Source organism: Pezoporus occidentalis, unplaced genomic scaffold (assembly GCF_034315485.1).
Source record: "Pezoporus occidentalis ecotype Australia unplaced genomic scaffold, CSIRO_AGI_Poc_V1 ctg2, whole genome shotgun sequence".
In the NCBI taxonomy this organism is placed as follows: Eukaryota; Metazoa; Chordata; class Aves; order Psittaciformes; family Psittacidae; genus Pezoporus; species Pezoporus occidentalis.
Genome location: NW_026913855.1, coordinates 8,548,739 through 8,573,846, shown reverse-complemented (window position 1 = coordinate 8,573,846; position 25,108 = coordinate 8,548,739). Strand labels below are relative to the sequence as shown.

Sequence of the window (25,108 nt, the reverse complement as noted above, 5' to 3'; positions counted from 1 at the left end):
ACCTAGCTGCACCAAATTGGTGAAAAAGGTGGCCGGACTAATCTTTTGATGGTGGTGGAGGTGCTCTGCAGTGGGGGCAAGTAATGCTGTTAAGCTTTTGGACAGAAACTTGCATTGAAGGAAGTGGAAAGTGCAAATACTTTTATTAAAACCCCCCAAAGATGCACATCTAATTTGAAGGGGGGAAGCATTTCATAAAGCTGATTGGGAAGGTTTGCTGTTTGGGGAAACCTTGATGGAGGAATATAATCCCAAACCTCCTCTGTGGTAGAATACCACCAAGCCAGTCAGAAATTTTATATTTTCTAAGTTGAAAACAAGTTTGTTTTCAGCTTGGAGGGGAATCCCCGTGTTAATTTTAAACCTTTCGAGTTCTAACTATGATGTTCGTTCTGTAGTAGTGCTGCTAGAGCAATGCAAATGAACAAAGGGGCAAAAGCAATGTATACATGACTAACACTAAATCGTGCTACCAAGCACTGAGAATCAACTGCCTTGGCCAAAATAAGGTGTTAGATATGTAACAGTACCAGCTGCCAATAATGTATGTAAGTTTAAAATCAAATTTTAAATGTTCTAGGTAACTTGCAGTAGAGGGGAATATCCTTTTCAAAGCTAACAGGTGTGTCAAAGAGTGCCGTTAGAATGAGGTATGTTGGTCATTCTCAAAGCGTTTACTCAAAAAAACGCTTTTCCCTTTTTAGTCAGAGAAATTTTAACGGGTGTAATAATAGTTGATGGATCAGAGATGGATGTTCCTTACTTGTCCAGCAGACTCTTTCTGTGTCCTATTCTTCCAGGTTGAAATTGTCTCCTTCACTCACCTCCTGTTCCAACTTGGAAGTTTGTGTCTGATTCCTTTTTCCACAGCAGGAAGAAGGAAGAGCAAGCATAGGCGGCATTGCCCAAATTGCAAGAATAGGCTGTTAGCTTGTGATAGGTGGAGAAGACAGCTCGGGTACCATAAAGATAAGACCCTGTTGCCACATAGCAAAGCAGAGATGTCGAAGAGAAGGATTTCCAGAGCTGGATGCTATTATTTCGTCTTTGTCCAATCCAAACCACAGGGTTTCTCTATCTCAACAAGAAGTGGAGGTAGTTGAGGAACAAGTACAGTAAAAGGCGTTTGAAAGTCAGGAACTGTTTGCTATGTTGGACCCTAAGGATATTATCTGAGTATCTTGCCCAACTGCCTTTCCTGATGAGCACAATTAAGCTCCATGAAATAAGCCATAATTGCAGGTTGAGCCTGCAATTCTATTTTACAGTAGAATTCTCTGCTCTTTTAAGTGCTTCCAGCCAAAAAGGATGCACTCCATAGCTGTAGCAGTTGCAGCACCAGCAGGATGAAAGGCAGTCTCCAGTTTCAGGAACACACTCTGAAGAAGTGAAAAAGTTTTTCCAGGTTAAGCTGCCACCATCCTGGTTAAAAATTAGGAAAATATTTGTCCAGGCTTCATGGGTGCTGCTTTTTCCTATGCTTTTTACACGCAGAACGCTGTTTTTAAAGCATTGTATGTGACAGATGCTAGCTGCTGCTGAGATAGCAGTGTTGAGCAACAAGTTGAGAAAAACAGATGAGACAGCAATAAATGGTGGTATGCAGTTGGTAGCAGAGAATTATATGCACAGTGCAAGTCTCTGGAAGAGCGTTGTTTTCAGGGCATTTTGTGTAACTTGGGAGAGGTCTGTGGGTATCTTGCATGTTCTCTCAGACAGGCAGAACATGAAAGATCACAGTTGGTGGTCAGTTTTAGTCATTTTGATTAGGGCAAGTTAGAAAGCTATTGCAGGCAAGTAGAGAAAAGACATGCTGGCCTGGAAGGATGAAAGCACTGAATGCCTTGAACACACGGAAGCACAGCTGTGGGTGGTGCAGGCAAATGCCTCCTGGACAGGGCACCAGTGAGCATTTACAGAACCACTGGCACTTACAGGCATTTACAGAGCCTTTGGCTGTACAAGGAGCAGCCTGCTAATCTGCATCAGTGCAAATTCCCCACCCGTGGGCACCATTTTAGCGAGCTCTTTCAATAAAACCAGTGTTTAAGCTGTGCCAGAACATTGTAAGGCAAAGGACCTCCTTAGTTGTCAGAAGTGTATTTGCCTATGGCACTCAAAATATTAATTTGGGGTTACTTAAATTTAGATTTTTGTTGGATTTTATTTATTTTTCTTCCTTTGGGGGATATGCTTGTTCTGGAATAGAAAATGTCTGCAGATTTTCACTGTGAGGGTGGTGAGACACTGGAACATCCACAGCTGTGGATGCCCCATCCCTGGTAGTGTTCAAGGTCAGGTTGGATGGGGCTTTGAGCAACCTGGTCTAGTGGGAGGTGTCCGTGCCTGTGGTGGAAGGGTTGGAACTAGATAATCTTTAAGGTCCCTTCCAACTCAAATCATTCTACGATGCTCAGCAAAAAAATGCAGCAATGCCCTTTCTCTGTTTGCATGCTGTCACAAAGCGCAACATATACCCCACTTGTCCATGCGTGCTCAGGCAGGGCTCCGAACAATTGCTTGCTTCTCTCCAACTTGCCTGCTCCTGAGCCAAGGAAATAAAAGGGTGGGCAGGTCACCAGGAGCCAGGCTTGCTATTGAAAGCCTGTTGATATTAATACAAAGGTACAGGGAAAAGGTGTCCACTTTCAAATTGTCAGGAAGTTCAGCGTTGCCAGGCATTGCGAACTTTCATGGATTATGTGTTAATAATGCACCTACTGCACCTTGGGCAGCTGGGAAGCCATCAAAGAAACAGCAAGCTGTGCAGGATCCTGCCCATTTGGCCAGTTGCCCAAGCACGAATGATGAAAGCCATCTCCAGAATATAATCTGTCCTTTACATTGCCAGACTGGACTGATGCTCCTACTTCTTTAAGGCAGGATCGTATCTTGAGTAATCAGCACGTTATTCTGCTGCCTGAAAGCACTGTAATGATTTCTTAGCTGACTCCATGCCCTCATTCCATGTTCCTTGATATGCCCTGAGCCTTTCTTGCTAGTTCCATCTATCTGCCACCCCAAACATACTCCCTTTAATTTGGATGTCTTTTTAACTGTTGTTTTATCATGCTGAGCTCAAACAAAAAGCAAGGTATAAAGCAGTACCATGATGGAAACGTGTGACACTTTAATCACCCACTCAGGTGGTGTTATAATTGGCTTAAAGATGCCGCTCCCTTCAATTACAGCCATAAATGTGGGGCAGATACAATGCATTTGACACATTAAGTTAAGAACAAGAAAGACTGTTTAATGCACCTAATTTTGTCTTCCCTTTTGCCAGAGTCCCAATTTGTCATTCTTCAAGGCACGGGTTTTGTGTCCCATGACTCATCCCTCATACCCTTGCTTAAAGCAAACAGTGCCTAGGATTTTGCCTTGTGTTTTTAATTTTTTTGGGGTACAGCCTCAGCTGTGTTTGGTCTTAGCAAGCTTTCTTGTGAACTATGACCACTATTTTCCTTTTAAACTTTTACAAAGGCTGGGATCTATCATTCCTATAGGAAGGTGCTGAATGTAAAGCTGCTGGGAGAAAAGCATCATTACTAAATCCATTCCAAACAGAAAACCTCATGAGGTTTTGCTGTACTCCTTACTATCAGAAATCAGTTATGAATTTTGAAGCTATTTTATTTTACTGTGTGCCCTCAGTGCACTCTGTTCATTTAGCTGGTCTTACTTCCATTTCTGCATACAACCCTACACAAATTCAATGGTATTTTCAATTTCTCCTTACAAATGCCCACTGATTTTATATTCATCTTTGTTTCCTGCACCAGACTCCCAATGGTTTATCCTCTGGGCTTTAAAATCAATCCTGCTATGCCGTTGCTGTGCAGCTTGCCCAGATAGTTTTCTCGTGGTAGCTAATGTTGGTGTCTGATGTATTTTCAGTTGTGGGACCAGCTGCATTGGATTCAGTTGCTAGCACAGTGACAGACTTTCATGGCCACCTAGTTGGTTATGGCTGTTCCAATTTTGTGTATCACTTGTTCCAGTTAAACCACAGCACATTACTGGAAATGCCAGGTTACTTTCTGTATGCAGAGGGCAATTTTTTCTTCATTCATTTTTGGTGCAAGACTGACGGCAGTGATTTTATTTGGTGGGCAGATCCCTCTGTACCTTCCTGCCATCAGAAGCGATCCCTCAGCTTATGGCAAACACCATACTTTCTCAAGTCTTCTGTACAGGCAGAGAGGAGGTGTGTTTTCGCTCCAGCATTTCACCACGCTGTGAGTTACACGCATCCCCGGTGGGGTGCAGCCTTTAGCCCATGGCTGCACAGAGCATCCTCCGTCTTCTTTTGATCTCACTTCACCTGCCGTCCTGCAGCCTCTGCTCCTCCTAATCCCCGAGAGCACAACTGGCCCCGCAGTACGGGTCGAAGGCTACTCCCCGAGCTCCCCGGCATGCGAGTGGCGGGTGAGGGCCCGGTTCCTGCCAGCCCGCACTTCCCAAGGCGGTCCCTTGGGCCCGCCGCCGAGCCCGGGGCCACCGGTGGCCGCTGGGGGGCGACAGCAGCCCGCCGGGGCGGCGCGGCAGCGGGGAGAGGCCCTGCCGGCCCTGACCCGCACAGCACCGCCGGCCGACACCTGAGTGAGCATCGCTCCTTGAGGGGGCCTGCATGGGCTCCCCGGAGGCGAGAGGAGGGGAGGACAAGGAGGAGAAAGAGAAGGAGAATGGAAGGGAGGTGGCAATTGCTAGCACCATGTATGGTGCCAAACACCTTCCCATGCCCACTTAAATTAAGAGATGCCAGAACAATTAAGCATGCTGAATGCCTCTTCAAGTACTTGGAATCATGGAAACAGAGTGGTTTGGGTTAGAAAAGACCTTAAGATCACCTAGTTCCAACCCCCCTGCCATGGGCAGGGACACCTTCCACTAGACCAGCTGCTCCAAGCCCCATCCAACCTGGCCTTGAATGGGATGGGGCAGCCACAACTTCTCTGGGCAGCCTGTTCCAGTGCCTCACCACCCTCACAGTAAAGAACTTTTTTCCTTATATCTACTCTAAATCTACCTCTTTCAGTTTAAAGCCATTCCCCCTTGTCCCATCCCTACATGCCCTTGTAAGAAGACCCTCCCTAGCTTTCTTGTAGGCCCTGTTAGGTACTGGAAGGCTGCTATAAGGTCTCCCCAAAGCCATCTCTTCTCCAGGCTGAACAGCCCCAACTCTCTCAGCCTGTCTTCACAGGAGAGGTGCTCCAGCCCCCTGATCATGTTCATGGCCTCCTCTGGACTTGCTCCAAAGGTGCTGGTTTGTACAGGTTAGAGACAAATTCCTCAGTGTGGCCTCAAAGAAAATCCCTGGATCACCCAGAGCACAACCGAGGTCTATGCATGGGGAATCCTTCCAGCTTGGATGCTAGGACTTTCCCTTCCTTCCCACTCCAGTGTGTGTTTCCCTCCAGCAGGTGAGCTACCACCTGCAAACTACTCATGATGGGAGATTCTGTAAAGGAAATGGACACTTGGGAGGGAAGCACGCTTTCATTCCCTATATCCCCTGTTAAAAAAAAAATCAAGTTCAGAGCTTCATTTATGCATTTTATTCCTTTTAGGTTCAGGGTAGTTTACATACGAGATTATCATCCCAGTCACCTTCATATGGACAAAAAATGGCAGAATTTATCAAACATCTTTTTTCCCTTCTCATATTAGGCAGGGAAAAGTGCCGAGTATGGCCCCCGGCTCCTGTTTCACTTGGCTTTCCCTGGGATGGCTGCCTGCATCTGGGGCTGTCCCATCATCACTCATCCCTGCCCTGATGCCACTTGTCAAGATAACAGGGCAGCTGAGCCATCACTACCTCCCAGCACTGTGGGTTTAACCTGCTTTGAAGGTGAACTCTGCTTCTTTGGTCAAGCTCCAGAATAATCTAATCCTTAAACAGTGTTGTTCCTGCTCTTGAATTGAAAAAAAAGAATCTCTGGGCTGGGTGCAGGGACAAATCTTGTGTCTTGTTTCATAGAATCACAGACTGATTTGGGTTGGAAGGGACTTTAAAGCTCACCCAGTTCCAACCCCCTGCCATGGGCAGGGACACCTTCCACTATACCAGTTTGCTCAAAGCCCTGTCCAGCCTGGCCTTTAACACTGCCAGGGATGGGGCAGCCACAGCTTCTCTGTGCAACCTGTGCCAGTGCCTCACCACCGTTGTAGTGAAGAATCACTTCTTTACATCTTAACTAAATCTGCCTTTTGTCAGCTTAAAGCCATTCCTCCTACACGCCTTTGTAAAAGGTCTCTCTCGTCTTCTCCAGGCTGAACAAGCCCTCCTCTCTCAACCTCCTTCACAGGAGAGGTGCTCCGGCCGTTGGAGCATCATTGTGGCCTCCTTGTGTTGGGGGCCCCAGAGCTGAACACAGCACTGCAGGCGGGATCCAACTCCCCTCCTGCCCCACGGGCACGGCCTGTGCCCGGAGCAGGTGTGCGGGACACCTCAAGCCGGGAGGTCACTCGCGGGGCCCGGCCTGTCCCTGGTCCCCAGCCCCGCACGGGCTCCGCTGCCAGGGCAGCCCGCCCCGCCTGCGACCCCTACCAGCCTACAGCGGGCCGCTCTTCTTCGTAAAAAGGGCGAGTGGGGCTTTTTCCTCCTCTCCATCCCCCATTTTATATTATTTATTATTATTATTATCATCATCACCTACTTATTTATTTATTTACGTGAACCCGCGCAGCTGCAGCAGCCTCCCGCGCGGGGCGGCAGAGGCGCGGAGAGGGTCGCGCTCCCTCCGCGCAGGGCCGGCTTCCTCCGCGCCGGCGGTGGCCCGGTCCCCCGTCCGCTGCCGCCCCTCCGCGCCACTCCTCCCCGCCGCCGCCCCGCTGCCGGCCCCAGGCCCGCGCCGCGCTGGAGGGCGGTCCCGGTCTGCGCGGGGCTGCTCGCAGCCACCCCCTCCCCATTTCCCCCTTTTCTTGAATGAAGCGTGAGGCGGAGCTCTAGCGAACCACCGCGCCCGCCTGAGCTGCGCGGGGGCCGGCGCCGGAGCCGCAGCCGGAGCCTCCCCCTCGGGCTCCGCTCCTCCCCGCCTCTCCCCGCCCCCGCCGCTCCGCTCCGCTCCCCGCCGCCGCCGGGAGAGCTCCCCGCCCGCGCCCGCCGCCGCCGCCGCCGCTCGGAGACGCCGCCGCCCGGAGCCGCCGCCGCCGGCAGCAGCAGCGCGGAGCGCCCGGAGGAGCCGCCCGGAGCCGGCGGGGTGCGCGGGCGGGCGGGCGGGCGGGCAGCGACGCCGCGGCCGCGGTCCCCATCGGCACCGGTCACACCGCACACGCGGCCCGTCCGCGCCCCTCCTCGGCAGCGCCAGGGGCTCTTCCTCCTCCGGTACAAAGCTGCTCGCTCGGCAAATGGCACTTCGCCCCGGAGCCGCAGTCAAAAGCAATTTTTCTCCTTCATTTTTATTTTCGTTTTTCATTATTTTTTTCAAGCTCTTTCTTGTGAAAAAGAATTAATTTCCTATACATATTTTTTTTTTTTTTTTTTTTTTTTTGTGCGTGCGTGCGTGTGTGTGGAAGCACCGGGCTCTCCTGCGATCGGTGTCTGAATGAAACTACGTAAATGCATATGTCTGTACGTTGCACTGGAGGGAAAAACGGAGCACTTCTTCTGCACGAGCTTGGATTCAAATGCGATTCATCTGGTCTCCAGGATTTTCCGTCTCTTTGGGGTTGTTCGCCTTCCCGGGCTGCGAGGCGGGATTTTCTGAGCCTTGACACATCTTTGGAGATGGCTGTTAAACGGGAGTCTGGGAAAAAACATTTGAAATCCTAGAGAGAGATATTTTTTTGTGTCCCTTTCCCACCCCTTTGGTGACTTGAAGCATCAGAGCAGCCAGAATTTAACGTTTCTGAACGCTTGCGATGTTTGGGTTCTGTTGTTGCTATTTTTTTTTCTAGAGGAAACATGACAGAGGAACATATTTATAGTCCAAGTAAGTACTTTACAGAGGAAATTTAGTTTGTGTAACTTAACAAAAAGCAGTGTTGAGGTTTCTAGCCTAAAGTGCATTGGATTAACGTCCATCCGAGGCTGTTTAGCAGATCGTATTGAATTGCAGCTTCTACGGTGCGTGTTCGTCTGCTCCTTCATGTCCGTGTAGTTCATCACCGAGGGGAGAATGCACCTGATCTTGAGTCCATATAATACTTTTTAAGATGTATTTCAACACCAAGGAGGAGATGGTCCTAAAGTAAATTTAGAGTAAGTAGTAAATGTGCACCTGGAAGTAAAGTACTTACAGCATTTTAATCCCTATTTATACCGTGCATCTCAAACCGAGGAGGAAACACTGAGAAGACAAAAGTACCTCCAAGAACTCCCCCACACCACCATGAATGAAACTGTGCCCCATACAGTAACTGGATTATAATATTTTTTTTTTGTGTTACTAATTTTATTATTATTGGCTTCTTTACTTTTTGGGGTTCATCCTGCTCCTCTTCTTCCTCTCTCCCTCCCTCTTGCTGCTTCCTCTTGGGAATTATGGCTCATCCGGGGAGAAGAGGCTACGATAACCGGGAGATAGTGCTGAAGTACATCCACTATAAACTCTCACAGAGGGGATACGACTGGGCACTACTGGGTGAGGACAGGGCACCCCTGCCTCCGGGTCTCTCTCCTCCTGCTGCTGCTGCTCCTGCGGTTGCTGCTGCTGCTGGGACTTCCTCTGATCACACTGGGCTGGTGTCTCCACACCCCGAGCCCCCCGGCTCGGCTGCTGCTAGCCACGTGCCCCTGGCCGAGGGGCTGAGCCCTGTGCCCCAGGTTGTCCACCTTGCCCTGCGCCAGGCAGGGGACGAATTTTCCCGCCGCTACCAGAGGGACTTTGCCCAAATGTCCGGCCAGCTGCACCTGACTCCCTTCACGGCCAGGGGCCGCTTCGTGGCGGTGGTGGAGGAGCTGTTCCGAGACGGGGTTAACTGGGGCAGGATCGTGGCCTTCTTCGAGTTTGGCGGCGTCATGTGCGTGGAGAGCGTCAACCGGGAGATGTCTACCCTTGTAGGCAGCATCGCCGCCTGGATGACCGAGTACCTGAACCGGCACCTGCACAACTGGATCCAGGACAACGGAGGCTGGGTACGTCTCCCAATTGCTTGTTCTTGCTCCCGGCTCGGGCCCGTGGCCGGTGGGCTCCAGGGTGGGCAGTGCCCCAGGGGTTGCGCTTGTATTGGGGTGACCAAAAAGTTTCCCTGGGGAGCATCCGCGCTGGTGTGTGCCAAAGCAGTATAGGCCTTTTGCCAGCTGTCGAGTTTCACCTCTCTATGGGATTACAGTGGTTTGGGATGGGGGAAGCAGCTGCAGCTCGGGAGATTGAAAAGGATGAGAAGCACTCGTCATCACTCTCCACTCTCCTACCTCTGTCCACCCTCGCCTGGCCAAGGCAGGGTCCTGCAGCAGGGTGGGAAGGTGCAGCAGAGGCACCTGTCCAGCTGTTGGATGCAGGAGCATCGTGTCAGGTCCCAGGCATGGGAGCAGTGGGGAACACGTGTGTGTGTGTGTGTGTCAGCATCCCTGCCCATTGCAGATGACACTCCAGGTGGCAAACACAGGATCTCGGTGCTACAGGCAGACAGGTGACCGTCGGTGCTGGTGTCTGCAGCTGCAGTTGCAACTGGAGTGGGGTTTCATGCTGTAGGGATGTGTCTCGTGTAAAAATCTGATTTTGTCTTGAGATGAAACAAAGGTGCTAGGGGATGTGTCCATGGGATTCTTCTGGAAAACGGGCATTTGTTGTGATCCGATGGATGACTGTGTTTCTGGGGTAGAGATCACCGCTGGCAAGGGCTGGCTTCAGCATCGTCCCGAAAGGGATGATTTCCATGTGTGGAAAAAGGACAGCTTGTGTACTGGTAGTCAATCAAAAGCCTCTCCTTTCGCTCGCTCTCTTCACTAGATGAGTAACCACACCAAAATTGGAAGGGTATTTCTTTCCTTTCTTCTTGTGCTAATTGATACACTGTAACAAAATGTGGTCCCAGCTGCTCTCCAGCAAACCAAGCCTGTTGTACCTGTGAAGTTCATAATATTAAGGCATTGGAGGAAGAAACGGCAAAAGTTATACTGAAGAAGAAACTTTATATATATTCTGACAGCCAGCATAAGTCACTTGGAAATGGAGGTTGGCTAGGTAGGACACTGGCAATTCCAGGTCCGGTCCCTGTGAAATACAGAGAGCTGACTCGATTACACAGCACACCTTTAAGAGGTGTGTGTAAAGGAATGTGCGTGTTTCCCAGTTAATGTGGTTTGAAAGCCTGGCGTTAGTGATGCGTTACTCAATTTTTAGCCTTGGGTCCCTTGTGAAGGCAGTGTCAGACCAAGTAACATGCCACCTTCATTGACCACCTCTGTTAAAAAATGAAGATGCTGCTACCCGCTGCTGAATGTGCCTGACTAACAGATACATGTGTCTGGGGATCCAGAGGACATCTACTTGCTGCTGTAATGAAGGGAGTAAGGCTCCCCATTGAAATAGGAATCCCAGGAATCCCCGTTGAAAACCCTCCCCAGGAAAACCCCTGAGGAGTGCTGCAGACCCCTGGTTGCTTGTCATGTTGGAGGCAGGGGCGTTCTCCTGCTTTCCCCTGCTTCCACCAAGGAGAGCAAAATTCAAGGTTCAGGGGCCAGAAGGGGGAGCAAAAAATGTGTGTGCGTGTGTGTCCATGTATTTATATACAGATATACAAATATGTATATACAAATATGCATATATATACAGACACGCCGCACACACACACACAGAGTGACTCCAAGTGCTTAGTGGTTAGGACCACACTTGGGAGAGGGAGACCTATCTCCTGATCCCCTGTTTCATGGATCAGTACAGAGGGTTTGTCAGTGTTTTGTTGGTTTTTTTTTTTTCACAAAACAGATAACTGGGGGGGAAAAAAATCTGCAAAGAGTTGAGGCTTTTGGAGACCTTGTCTGGTTAAAAGCTGAGCAGCTAAAGGGTTAGGGATTTTGCAAATGCACTTCTGGGCTGGGATGCCTAACTTGTGCGTAAGTCCCTCCTCAGGCTGGAAGCCCATTTGTGGAGCTGGGGCCCTCGGTTCGCTCCAGAGCCAGTGAAGTCATTCTGTTGACTCCAGTGAGCTTTGCATGAAATCCGTAAGCATGCTGGAGATGTATTGTCCTGCGGGTGTATTGTGTAAAGAGAAACATAAATAATGAATAAACCCGAGAATGTGAAAAGACAGGTGTTACCAGGCGTGATTGGCCAGATGAGGCGAGTGCTGGAGCTGTTTCTCGACGGTTAGAAATGCGGACTGTAAGCACTGACTGCCTTTAAAAGGAAAAGATGCTTCTTATTGATAGCAGTTTAGCTGTTTATTGAGGTTTCCTATAAACAAAAGCTCCCGAGTTTGGATGCATGTGATGCCATTTACTGCCACGTGTTATTTGTAATGTACACATGGAAGAAGATGTGCAAAATCTTCCCCAAGGTGGCTTTTGCCTGTCTGTCTGGGAACTGTCTGGTACCTTTGAGCCATGGGATTATTAAACATAGGCAAAATTCTAGCTGGTTACAAAGAGCAAAAGACTAATATGAAGTTGCAAACACAGCTTTTAGGATCCTCTCTTCAGATGGAAAAGATAGAATGGCATTGGGGTAGTAAATTTAGATTTTTCTTTATTTCTTTTTCTAGCTTTTGGGATCTGTCAGTGGGAAAGGATGTTTTAATATATGCACTCGATCTTCAGCTTGGCACTTGCACCATTCCCCATGTATGAACCTTACTAAAGCATCATAAGTGGTTCTTCCAAAGTAATTTATCACCTTGTAGGAGGTGAGGCTTTGTAGAACTTCAGTGCAGCTGCCTGTGAGATCTCCATGTCACACAGTCTGCCATAACAAGCAGGAGCACCGGCTGTTATAGTCTTCTCCTTTATGTTGTGGCTCCCTGGTATGTTGTAGAGTGGAAAGTTTATTAGAAGCTGTGTTGTAGTAGAAAGGAGAGCATTGGAGTTAGTCATGAGCATGTGTTATACAGTGAGTAAGTTGGGCAGCATGTGCTTTGGGCCTCTTGTATGGGCCTATGTCTTATACTCAGGCCAGAAGTTTGGTCAGCATATCTTTCTTATTTATCTGTTTGGTTTGAATTGGTTCTGTAAGTTGGCAATGTATTTCCAGGACATAAATTCTTTCCAAGGAAATTTGGATTCCAAGGAAAACGAAGAAGGAAAGAAGCATATCCAGGGGCAGGTTGGAAGGGGATATAGCTGCCGGAGTATAACTTTTAGGCACTAGACATCGCTGTTAATGGTGTCTGAGAACTGTTAATACCCTTACAATACACAGCGTCATGGGTTTGTTAGAAACTCAGAAAAAGCAACATACAGGGACTACCTGCGCTGAGGCTGTATTATTCACTTGCGGTTCTGGTAGCAAATAAATGCAGATTTCAAAGATTTTCACGTAGGCCAGGATACCACAATATTGTACTTCGGCCTGATAACATCTTAATTGTGTTACAAAAGAAATAAGAGGAGAACCAGCTCATCTCTGCAATTTCACAGTACTTGGTATAAAGTACGTTTTCTGACTGACAACTTAATGGCGTCATTTCATGTTTTAGAGCCTGGTGTTTGAGCTGCAGAAGGACAGGCTTGGCAGCAGGCTGTTGCACTTGGCGACTTTTGACTTTGACATAGGGAACAGTGAAGCGATGGAGCCGGAGCAGGGGAAATAACCAGGTTGGTCATGTAGTGATGGCTTCCCTCTTTGGATACACAGCCTAACATATGTGGGAGTTATGCTCAGCTCTGAATGCTTCTAGTCCAACATATGGCTTCCTCCCTGAGCTGTTCAAAAAAAAGCAAGAGCATGAGAGCCATAGGAGACACAGGCACTATAACGTACGTGTAGACAAGTACATTTTTGATGTAAAGAATGTAAAGAAGCCCAGGTGAGAGAAGCAGCATTGCGTTGAAAATTCAGCCAAAAAGGCATTATTTAAAATTACAATATTTACATTTGAGCCAGGAATGTGCTGTTTTCATCCAATTCTGTACTTTTATTGTGGTTCTTTGTTGTTTTTGAGAGTTACGGCCAGACATTGGGAAGGATTTAAATGTCTGAATTGGACCATAGGTGAAAGACAAGTGCTTGCATCCTCTGAGTGCCTGCCTAGCCAGAACGGTGGGAGAAGTCCCTGGCTTCTCTTTGCTTCTTGCCCAAGCCAGCTGGAAGCTGCTCCTGCCTGAGAGAGGGGAGCCACTCAGCACACTGTAGGGAACACTGTTCCCAAGAACCTCCATGTCCCAGAACCGGCAGGCATCCTCTAGCCTGGCCGCTGTCACTCACATACCATCCTCATGCACAAAAACAGTGAGGGAGAAAGAAGCCCCTGCTTTTCCTGGTGGCTCCTTGGTCAAGGCCTTTCCTGAGGTAACAGGACCTTCTCCAGCCTGTCAGGGGTGTATACACCCTCATCTCTGACATCTCAGGAGGCTTCACCTGCCGGATGGCTGCTGGTGTTGCTGAGGTGTCCTCCCCTTTGGCAATAGGGCTCTTCCTCCTTTTGCAGGGGTGAGATTTCATTTGGTGAAGGAAGAACCAGGGTGTCTAATTCCCACAATCTGTTTTCTCAGGTGGCTGTCTACAGCCAAATGAATAAATGCTTCTTGGATCAGCCACTAGACCCCAGGTTTCCCTTCTGCTGGGTTGGCTGCCCTAATCACTGTGTTTCCTCTTTTCTTTTTTTTTTTTTTCCTAGTAAATCATTAATTTTCTGTGCTCGGTAGCATGCCCTGGGGAGGAAGTGTGGAGAGCCGCTGTGCCCTGCAACGGTCCAGAGCCCCTGTGTGAAGGTTAGGGATGGCAAACACTTCTGCCTCCAGGACAGTGCTGGAGGTCATGGATATCAGTGTGGTGCTAGGGCCTCCCTGTGCTTGTGTGTGGTACACTGACTGAAACCTCATCCCTTTCAGGCTCTGGAACTACTCTCCCAGCAGCAAAGCCAGGCACCCACCTGCACAGCACGTTGCTTCTTTTGCAAGCCCTGGGCAAAAACCTCCCACTTGTGCAGGATGGGACGGTGTCTTGGTTGGAGCCGGATGCCCCATGCTGGAGCAGAGGCGCTTTGAGTTTTTACCGGTGACATGTGGCCTTGTAACGACTCAATCCCCAGTGGGGCTAACCCCAAGTCACTGTTTGACTGGTAAAAGGAAACTATCTGAAATCTTCTCAGTTAAATAAATGAATTGGTAGTTTCAAGTGTTACACCTTCTGGGTCCTTTGCCAGTTTTTGTGGCTTTGTGGGTTTATAATCGAATTCTCAAAATATTATCAAAATATTTTTCTTCTTGCTGTTGCTGGAGAGCAAAAAATCAATTCTGTAGAGGACCTGTGCTGAGGCAAGGAGGAGAAGAGCGAGGGCAGAAAGAGAAAATGGTTGTGGTTCTCTAGTCCCTTTCATTTGTAATGGCTTTCTCTGTGATGTGCAGCAACTTTGGGTTGTTTATTTTCTCAGAAATATCATCTTTTTTTTTTTTTTTTTTTTACTTGGAAAAAAAAAACAGGGGAAAAAAAGAGTATTGACCGTGACCTTTAAAATTTCGGAACCAGGGGTCTTGGTTATAGAGATGATGTCATTTGCCTTGATCTTGCAAAGAACCGTAAAGTTCAAACATCAATCCTATTAGAAAGTTTTACTTTACTTTCAATATTGAGAAAGAAGTTAGTTCTGTGACTGCATTAACATGGGCCTCTCCCGAGCAGCTGCATTAGCTCTGTTGGGCAGTAAGTAGCTTAGTTTTTTGAGTATGTAGCTTGAAATTTGGAGTCAGTAATCCACGAAGAAAATCCATTTGAATTTTTCTGCTGAGGCACAAGTGTTTCTCTGATGGCAGAGCACGGCTCTAGCTGGAGAATCACAAGACCTACGCAGTGATGTGTGAAATTGCATGTGGAGCAGAAGCATTTTCTCAGCAGCCAGATACCAGGGCCTGGGCTTCCTAAGGCAGCACGGGAACTCTGTCCTGCAGCACCAGCAAGCATTAAGCCCTCATGCCCGATACAGTTGTCCTTGATGACAGGGCCATCTTTCAGTGGGTTGAACCTGGGATGGTGGAGGGAGGTGGATGGTGCTCTCCATATGCCGCTCTGCTCACTAACATGAGCTGCCAGCAATCTGGCTGTGTCCTTGTCACTCTTCTCACTCTACAGCCGCCTCACTGGGCTAGCCCGCAGTGTTTTAGCACCCTGGGGCTGCCAGCAAGGCTGCGAGTGCTGGCTCCTGGCCTGGGGTCTGGGCAGCCCCAAAGCAGGTCAGCAGTTTTGGCAGTTGAGCAGCTGTAGCTAAAAACCAGCATGATAGATCAATTAAATAACAACTCTCTTGTGGCAAAGTGAATTCCTATGTTTTGGTGGTTGCATTTCCATCCCTGTTGTCTATTGGGGTTATGGTGAAGGCTGTGGCTGGGCAGGGGTAAGCACATAGCCATGCACCCCATGGCACGATGGTGAGGCATGCTTCCCCTTCCATTCCCAAATACGATTGTATTTGGTGGGTGCCTTGTTCTTTGCTTGTTTTGTCCTTCTGCTTCATGGAGGGCTGGTGATCCCCAGCTTTCTGCAGGCCTTCCCTTGCCATCACCACTGCTGGCTCCAGGCAGTGGGTGCTGGATGTGGCCCTGGGTACTGCTGCCCGGCTGTCAGCTGCGGTGTGTGCCAGGTCTGGCCCTTCCCACCTTCCTCCCTGGCCTGTTCTGTTTTCCTTCGTGTCCTTGGTAGGATGGAGCCCAGCCTGTTTGGTTTGTTGGTTTTTTTAAAATCATTTATTTGTGAGCCCCTCATGGCTGTTCTCCTGCTGGTTTAGTGATAATAATAACAACACTTGTTACCTGGTGGCAGCAAAATACTGGTTATTTCTGAGGGCAGTACTGGCCTGTTTTATTTTCCATTTCATATATAATAATAGGATGGATGAAGGTGCGCAGTGCCATAAATCTTCTCTTCCCCAGCAGGATAACATCCAGGCCTTCTTGGCAAACATGAATGCCGATGACAGATTTGAGGGATTTTTATTTTACTCTGGCATTCAGTCTCATTAACAGTCTTATGAGTGGGGTTTTTTTTCTTTTTTTTTTCTTTTTTTTTTATTTTTTTGGCTCCTAAAAGACTATGGAACCGGTTAACTTTTCCAAATGTATCTTGAAGTCTGGAATTTATTTTGTTATTTTATCCTAATGTTAGTTTGCTGTAGTAATTATTGTATATCAATAGATTTTGCTAAATCGTCCTCACTGGAAAGTTCCTTTCAGGTTTCTGGATTTTACAGTTAATGAATAAGAAAACAAATCTGATTTTAGAAAGTGTTGTCACTGATTTCAATAGGAACAGCAAGAGGCACTTGATTGGACAATTGTAGTTACGTTTACTTTATACATGCGGCAAGAAAAATAAGATCAAATGGAAAAGCTACAGGTTTTCAGTTAATAGAGAAACACAGCCTTTTCTGCAACGCATGATTAACCTTTGGGAGCTGTTTTCATGGGAGAGCTGTGAGTGGAAGTACCAAGCTGCATTCAGAAAAGGTTTAGGGATTTATAAATGTACAAAAACCATCTATGCTTATGTTTGAATAAAGTTACTTGAAAGAGCATACATACACACCTTGGGATAAATATAACACCAGCTGCTGAAGTGAGATCACCAGGTGCTGAGGGTAGACCTTTCTCCAAGGAATGCAATTCTCTTTTACATTGCTTCTCCCCCAGAGCACGTGGTGCTGGTTGGTGACTGGGGATACTGGGATGGATCTGCCTGTCTCATCCATCTGGGGAAAACTCCTTGTTTCTGCATGTGTTTTGTAAAGGTAATTGTAAATGTGCTTGTGTTGCTAAGAGCACCCACGTCACTGAATTTACTCCTGTGCTTCTTGAACATCTGTTGTGAACTGCCACATTTAGTTAAAGAAACAGTCAGCATCCTTCACCACGCACATCATTTTACTGCTATTTTATTTTATTGAAGCATAAAAAGGATGATTCCGTTTTGTTGACTGACAAGGTAACTCAGTGGGTTTTGGGGTACTTCAGTGAGTAATTTACGTACATGGGCCAAAATCAAAAAGCAAAGTCCCCGTTCTTCCCACATAGTGCTTGAAAGAGGCTGTCACACAGTTGTTCGAGAAAGCAACTGAGAGTCAAAACTTAACTTCCTCTTCTTGGCTCTAGTACTGGGTACATAATAGGATGTGGGACAAATCATTAATATCTCTCTTTTTCAGTTAACCAGATATGAAACCAGTATTCCTGTTAGTATCATCGCCCACCATGCTAGCATGAGTTGGGCTGGTGTTTTTTGGTAAGAAAAAAGAAGTCATACAGGGTGCAGTATTGAACAAAATGTCTGTCATTGTAACTTGAGGTTTAGAATAAAATTCAGTTCTGCAGCATTACATTTTGTCGTTGCTGGAGCTTGCTAGCCTGGGAAAGAACAAAGTGAGTCAGGCTGTGAAGCTACCTGGGGGTGAGACCTGAGTGGAGAGAGGAGAAAGAAAGAAAAAGTTAAATAGGAATTAGGATTAAACTTTTTCAGCTCCACTGTTTAGATGTGTTAAGCAAGGCTTGTGATAGATCAGTTTCAGGAGCTGATTTCTAGTTTTTATTTAGGAAAAGGGTTAACAGTCTGAGAAATGGCAGATGGCAATGCTAGTGTTTTCCTTTATGTACCAGCACAGTTCATCGGGGGTTTCAAGACGGAAATTGTCCTTCCTTTTCCATTCCCACCATATGTAAAACCTGTCTGTGGCACTTTAGGAAATGGAGCTGTATTACATGCACCTGTAAGAAGCATCTTCATGCACATGTATTCATTTGCTTCCATTCATAAACTTCATTGAGAGTTCAGATACAGGCAGAAAAAGCAAATTTAAAGCTTCTTATTTTTTAGGAAAAGGAATTAGTAATCAAGTCTTCGGGCTTGACCATGAGGTTGAAGTTACTTTTAACTGTCTTACTGAACTGAAGCTTAGGAGATGAAATTCCTGTTGTGTGCTCTGGAGAGACTTGCAAGAGTCACTGGAAAGTCAGGATAAGGCCTTGGATGGGAGGCTGCTGAAATGCCTTCCTCTGTGGTTTGGGACAATCCTCTAGCATGTCTTCATGACGGAATAACTATTGCCAGCTTTGTCTCTAAAGGAAATAATTCCTTTCTTAAGAATATTTTTCACATGCTCAAACCATGTATTATAAAATGCAATAGAGGACCCTATTTCTAATCTTTTTTTTTAGAGAAAGAAGAATGAAAAACAATTCAAAGACAAATTTGAATACAGCAGTAAATGAGTTGGCATTTCCATTAGCAGAATAAGAAGACCAGTGTTGTACATTAGTAAAATCTGTTAACTTCTCAAGAATGTATTCATAGCTCAAGTAAAAATGACATTAAAAAAACTAAAAACTCCTTGTTTATAAAAGAAGCAAATCCTACATCATGCTCCAAATATCTGCAGATTTTCGTTCAAGTAAACATATCTAAAGCCCGTCACCTGAAATCATCTGGCAAATCACAGTAAATCATGCTGTCTAAATATCAAATCCGCGATCTGCTGCAAAAGGTGTCAAATATAACCAAAAAGGAGGCCTTACACTTGTTATTTTCAGGTTCCAGATTGACCTGTTCCATTGCCAAGATCTGCCGTAAATAGCAGTGCTGCCATGAAGCCTGGGCAGGGGAAAGGCTTTCCTCCTAGTGGGGCTGGAGCATGGCAGCGGGGCACAATGGCAAGGGAGGAAATAAAACCAGTCACTCAAAATGTCAGGTAGCAATCAAGGCTTCAAGTAAATGAGCTGGCCTGGAGTCTGTTCAAGCTTCTGCAGTAGCTCATGGCTGTCTGCAGTAGAAAATTCCTGCAGTAGAAAATTCACGTATTTGGCTCGTGATTGAATGTGTGAAACCCTTGCCCAGTTATAGTCAGTAGCTATTTTTTTTCCAGTATGGACATTAAAACCAACAGCATCCAGCCTCATATAGAGTGAGCATGTGCGCAGACCTAAAAAGGGATCTATAAAGTGCTGTAGAAAGCCTTGGTTGTAGTGGATGATTGGGCATGTCTGTGCAGTGATGGAAAACTGGAGTGAGGCTGCCTTGGGTTTTGCCTTGAGGATGCTCCTCAGCTTCCCTAGCTGTCCTTGCTGTAAGGAGAACCTGGCCCAGGATGCTACAAACGTCCCTCTGGCAGTGCCTGTGTGGGCCAGGGATGGTGTTGTCCCACCAGGACCACAGTGGTTTTCTAGGAGCTGGTCCTGGTGAGACACCAGGCTGTTCAGGTTTGTCCAGTAAAGCTGTGCCTCAACCCCAGGGGTGACACCATGAGAGGGGCAGCTCCCCACTCTGCTCTCCAGCCTGAGTGGCACGAGTGGTGGGGAAGCCTGTCAAGGCAACTCTTTGTACCTGTTTTTGCATCTGTTGAAGCTGATTGTTTCACAGCAGAATAGTGTATTCATTTTGCAAGCAGTTGGAATTCTTTGCCTTTTTAATTTTATTATTTTATTTTATTTTCCCAACCCAGCAAGAAGGATGCTTGGGACATGGTAGTACATCTTGTAAGCAGGGACCTCTGTGGAAGTTTAATGGGCTGACAGAAGAGGCAGCACTGGCATGCTGTTAGGCTGTGTAAATGGGCTTAGGGTTTGTTTCAGAAAACCTTCTCTATTTTTCCCCCCCTCTCTGCCTCCTTTCTCCCCCCCCCCCCCGCAGACAAAAATACATCATTCTCACAAATGAAACTGTTTAATTTTAATAACTGGCCTAGAGCTAAAACTGACAGTGAGAGAGGAGCTGTTTGGTTTGCAGTCGCTGACAGCTGAAATAAACTACCTGTTCTCTTGGAAGGGATGGACAGCCAGCTTGTTTGGTTTTGAGGACACTTTGATCCCTGTGGAAACTTCTCTCTTTCAAAAAGAAGGAAAAAGAAAAAAGACTGGAGTTGTGGCAGCTTGGTGTTACTGACTGTTCTTTGTATGTAAGGCTTCAAGTATGATGGAGAAAGGCGGTGTGTAGACATCCCTTGTCTCTGTAGTTCAGACCCTTTTGTTGAGAGCAGCTCCTCATCATGAAAGGCTGCTGTCACCAGCGCCTTGGGAGAGAGTTGGGGTCCTGCTAAAATAAGCAACCCTACCAGACTGGTTGACAAGACTTCTTCAGCGTAGCCAAAATGGCCCAGGTTCTCAAACCCCTGCCCTGAAGTGATGAAGGCTGGATGATTAAGTTAGATATTAAATAATTTTGCAATGACTAGTTTTACCTCTGGCTCTGTCAGAAACTCAGCCTTCTTATTTTGCCAGTTTTCAAAAGAAAATGGCAGCACTCCCATTTCCTCTTCTCCTCCCCCAGGGCCTGCCACCCTTTTTATTTCCACTTTTTTTCCTCCCAGGGCCATTAGACAACATGCAAATTATTGTTAATAGGGCCAGAACAATACTGGGTTCCCAGTGGGATCATTAGAGTCAAAGACATCGCGTGCCAGCCCTCAGCGTGATACTAATTTGGGCTGTATCTGCCCCAGGGTTTGGAGGTCAGGCGGAAGGGGGCCAGGAAGCATGGACCCAAGCAGGACCTGTCCCTGCAGCCCCCCTGCCCCACAGCAGGCTCTTGGCCAGGCTGTGTCTGACGGCCCTCATGACCCCCCAGCAAGGCTGGTGGGCTACAAGGCACTGGCTCCTTGCTCTACCTCTCCTGCAGGCGCGAGACAAATCCTCCCCTGGACAGAGACCTGGCAGACCAGTTCCTTCCCTCTGTCTGCCCTCTGCTGCTCCAGAGAGGCATCTATGTGATTGAGAAATAAGCATCACATGGCTCATTTTGACGTGAACTCCCACTTGAAATATGGGAATGCTCAGTGGCAAAAGGATGGCCAAAGGGCAACTGGCAACCCTTATTCTCCTGAGCTTTGGAGTCTCCAGAAAGCAAAGATAGGCTGGGGGAGCTATGGAGAGGATGCTGTACTCCCATATATCCCTCCTCTGCCCCAGACCCTTCCTCCTGAAAACCCTGAGAGTCCTCCTGCAGAGTGATGTGCTGGCAATGCATGTTTTAACGTCAGGTCTATAAACTGCATGGGCTGTCAGCTACAGCTCAGGGGGAAAGATAGAGCAGCTGCCTTCAGACCTTGGCTTTGGGCTAGTTTCTCTCTGCCTTTGCTTTGAAGTCATGGCATTTTGTCGGTGGGATTGTTGAGAAGGGGGCTTAGGGCATTTGCAAGGCTCCTTTTGTAACACCTTTTACAGGGAGGTGCCTGTAACTCTATTAAAGTGAATATGGGAGAGGAAGGAGAAATGTACCGCCGACATCACTGACTGAAGTAAAACTAGAGTACATGGTATGACTCTGTCAAGACTGGGGTTGCGGGTTCTCTATTTCTCCTGCAAGACTTGCTGAGGGGTGTGTTAGTCCAATGCAGGGCAAGGGCTGGAATCCCCACCTTGGTTACACTTTTGGAAATGGCAAATCCCCAGCATTGTATCTTCACCTTAGGTTTTAGTGGGTGAACAAAATGAAAAAGGAATGCTTTGAATTTTATGAAGTACTTCAAAGTAGTGATTTGGGGTTTTTTTAATCTTGCTGGGGATTCTGCTAGCTCCCCTGTGCTGCGAACCCAGATGTGCTTACCTTTAGAAAGTAACGGGCCTCACTGAACCCTCTGACTTCCAGGGAAGCAGGATGAGAGGGTTGAAGCAGAAAGTGAAACTCTCTAAAACCAAACATGCAACAGAGCAGCCCTCTTTCATTTTCCCAACTGAGCATAATGCAAAAAGTAAGCAGTTGGCACAAATGACTAATACAGGTTTGCTAGGGGGATGATCAAAAGCATGCTGAATTCAGCAGTATGTTTTTGCATGAAGTTAACAGGGTTTTGCATCAGACGCATTGCAAGGGAGGCAAGAATGTTTTTTGAAAAAAAAAAAAGTCTTTTAAAAAAATGTGGAAAATTCTCCTGTTCTACCTCCTACATGTTTCTATTGTCAAACAGTCACTGATCTTATTTTAGACTTGACCTTCATGTTCTTTCCACAGCACGCAGGCTGAATGACATGTTATTCAAGTTCTCGGACAATATTATGATATATCTGCTTTTATATTTAGCTTTAACTTTTATTCTCCTTATAAACAAATCCACCTAATGCAACTACCACCTATCCAGGGAAAGTATTTCCATTTCCCTCGGTTTAATTTGGACAAATTTGGCATGAAAACATTCAATAGTTCCATAATAACCTTTGCAACAGGATGCCTGTTGTGCTGACATGCAGGTCTAGAGCAACTTGTACCATGTGCCAGGAAATTGCATTCTTAAGAAAAATCTAGGCATAAATTCTGAACAATCAACACTTAAATTCTGAAAAGTCTGGCAGCAAGCTGTTATCTGCCTCATGGGTTTTCGCTTTAATAGCTTTTTGCTTTCTGAGCTCTACCTCTCGGTCCTTAATGCAGGCTGTATGCCTCTGGCCCGAGTAAGCTGAGCTATGTAAAGTGGAGAGAGGGGCAATTAGTTGTTTCGCTCTTGCTGTTTCTTGCATGCCTGTGTGCTCTAGCACTGCACCTTGATGCAGCAGGGGGTGATTTCTTTCCAGAAGAAAGAAGAGCTTAACTGGAAGTTACACAAATGGGCATTTTTTAGCTGTCAGTGGGCATTCACACAGCAGGAGCTTGCTGGATTTCAGTACAGTTCAGCCTTGCCTCCTAGTCCAGAGGGCAGGAAAGGGGATGTGAAGAGATGAAGTATCACCAGACCCAAGTATCCCATATCAGCCTGGGGTATCCTTCACCCTGGGACAAGCCAGTTTGCTGAAATAGAAGGGGACTGAAGAATACACTGTCTCCAGGGTGAGAAAAGGTTTTCCCTGCCTTGAGGTCTCTGAGCACTTCAGTCTTGTTGCTCATCTCACTGGAATTGGAGCAAACAAACAGCATTATTTGGATGCCCACCTTCTAGAGCTGCTGCCAGCTTGGGTGGAGGGCTCCATGACTCTCACATGTTCCCAAAACCTTCAGTACCCCTACTTAAGGGAGCAACAGCATGGCTGTAAGACCTTTATGTGGCACTCTGCCAAGACCCTGTAGATGTGTGTCAAATGTTACATCAGCAAAAAAAGGGTGGTTGTAGATGGATGCAACTGCATCCGTGAGCTTTGGTGGTAGGAGATTGCAAGAAAAACTGACAGAACACTTATGGCTCATTGGGAAAAAACAGACCGAGTGGTTTTTGTAATGAGTTCAGTTAAGCAACTGTCCAATTGAATCGGCAAAACATTACATGGGATTCTAGGAGGAGGCAGGGATGGGGCAAGGGTGTTGCATGGATATGAACTCGAAGCAAAATGAAGGGCTGCAAAACTGTGTGAACTGAACCCCATCAGGGAAGGCTTACTAAAATTTGAACCAGGAAAAATTATAGAGCTCTATAAATAGCTAAATTGAAAATTGAATGCATTTGCGTGTGTGCGTGGATGCGCACGTCTATCTATGAGGTCATGTGTGTAAGAGAAGTACAGTAGTACTTCATGTGTTGGGTTTTTTTTAAGTAGTGGAAAATGTTTTGATGATTTCTTTATTTTTTTTTTCTTTATTTCCTAGAGACAGTACATTATGTTCTATCCATAAGGCCAAAAATACAAAGTGCCTATTTTCATAAGGAATCCTACAGAAGGAGGAAGGGAAAGTATTATGCAGTGTAGCAAGGGTATAGTAGCCATTCCACAGTGATTACACATCCAAGCAAAGCATGTACTAGAAAACTCAAAAATATATTAGAAGCGGAAAACAAGATGTGTGAAGTGTTTCCTATTCCCTCCCCACACTTAATGACAACTGAGTGAGCAGGGAGGCGGTCATGGAGTTTAAATTTAACCCCTTGTGTTTGAGAGCAAGACTGTATTTCAGTGGCAGGCAGCAAGCATGTTATGTACATGTTAGATTGAGGACTTCCTCTCCTTATTAATTTTGCTCCCTCAAAACTTTTAGTTATTTTCAGTACGTTAAAATAGTCCAGACACAAACCAGAAGGGACTAGAAGCACTAGATAATGCAGTAGACATTCAGGAATTAAGACAGCTGAAATGATCCCCATCCTGAATGACTCCTTAATTAATGTACAAAAGCATTTTTAATTTTATGCCAATAATTTGTGATTCAATGTCTGTCCCCCCACCCTCCTTCCATTATCTTTTCATACCTTTCATTCATCCTGTAGTGGTCAAATGATGAATGAAATCAGTCTCCTGGGAAAAAAAGGAAAAATAGTAAAGCAAAAATGCTCTTTTTCATACAGAATTCAATGAACTAAAGAATCTGTACAGTTGTTCAATTTGATTTACGAGCAAGACACAGTCTGGAGTGTAATGCCCTCATATCATGAGGGAATCAAATTCATATTCAGGTCTCCTTAGCTGGCTTGTTTAGTCGTTTATGATAACATCAGTAGCTTGGTAAATGATGTAATGGGAGTTAAATCAGGATGACCAACATAAACATCTGTCAGTGCATGTGAACATTTGATGTATGACCCCAGGGCCCAGTGCAGCAGTCAGTATCTTGGCAAGCAGTCCTTGGACGTCAGCGTCACTCGAGGTTGCAGGATCGCATGCTGGAAAAGATACATGCTGTCTACCCTGTGCTGTTAGCCGGCAACTGGGTACGTGATCTGGCTGGCTGGTATCGGGTGTATCCCTTGGCAGCGTGTCCCCTCCTTAACTCACTGTGGGCAGAATTCAACTCAGTGCTGGGGGTCAGGGCAAGGCATTGGCGTCACAGTGCATCTCCTGGTGAGCTTCAGCTGGCATTGGATGATGAATAGGCTCATGCAGGTTCTCTGAATGCAAGAAAGTTTCACAGAAATAACTGTTATCATTCTGGGTATTGTATAGATTGGGATTCACAGTCCTATTTTGTACCAAAGAAATCAGCCTTAGTGTTTTGTGATGGTAATATCAGAGGAATCATTTCCTAGGCTTGGATTATACGAGTGTTATTTTCATTCAGATAATCTTGTCATCATGTTCTTGCATGGATTTCTAATTTTCTGAAAGCATACTGGCTGGTATGTTCATGTTCCTCATTAATATTTTTTTATTATTCTTTTTAATGAGATTCATTTAGGA

At 46.5% G+C, this 25,108-nt stretch overlaps 1 protein-coding gene across 1 annotated transcript in view; it reads left to right on the top strand.

The window, feature by feature from the left end:
* Positions 1 to 7,193: 7,193 nt before the first annotated feature.
* BCL2 (BCL2 apoptosis regulator) overlaps positions 7,194 to 25,108 on the top strand; it is a 98,112-nt gene continuing 80,197 nt past the window's right edge. Inside the window, exon 1 of the mRNA XM_062617742.1 lies at positions 7,194 to 9,079. Within this exon, the coding sequence (XP_062473726.1) occupies positions 8,486 to 9,079 (594 nt within the window). The 5' untranslated portion in view covers positions 7,194 to 8,485. The remainder of the gene's footprint in view (positions 9,080 to 25,108) is intronic.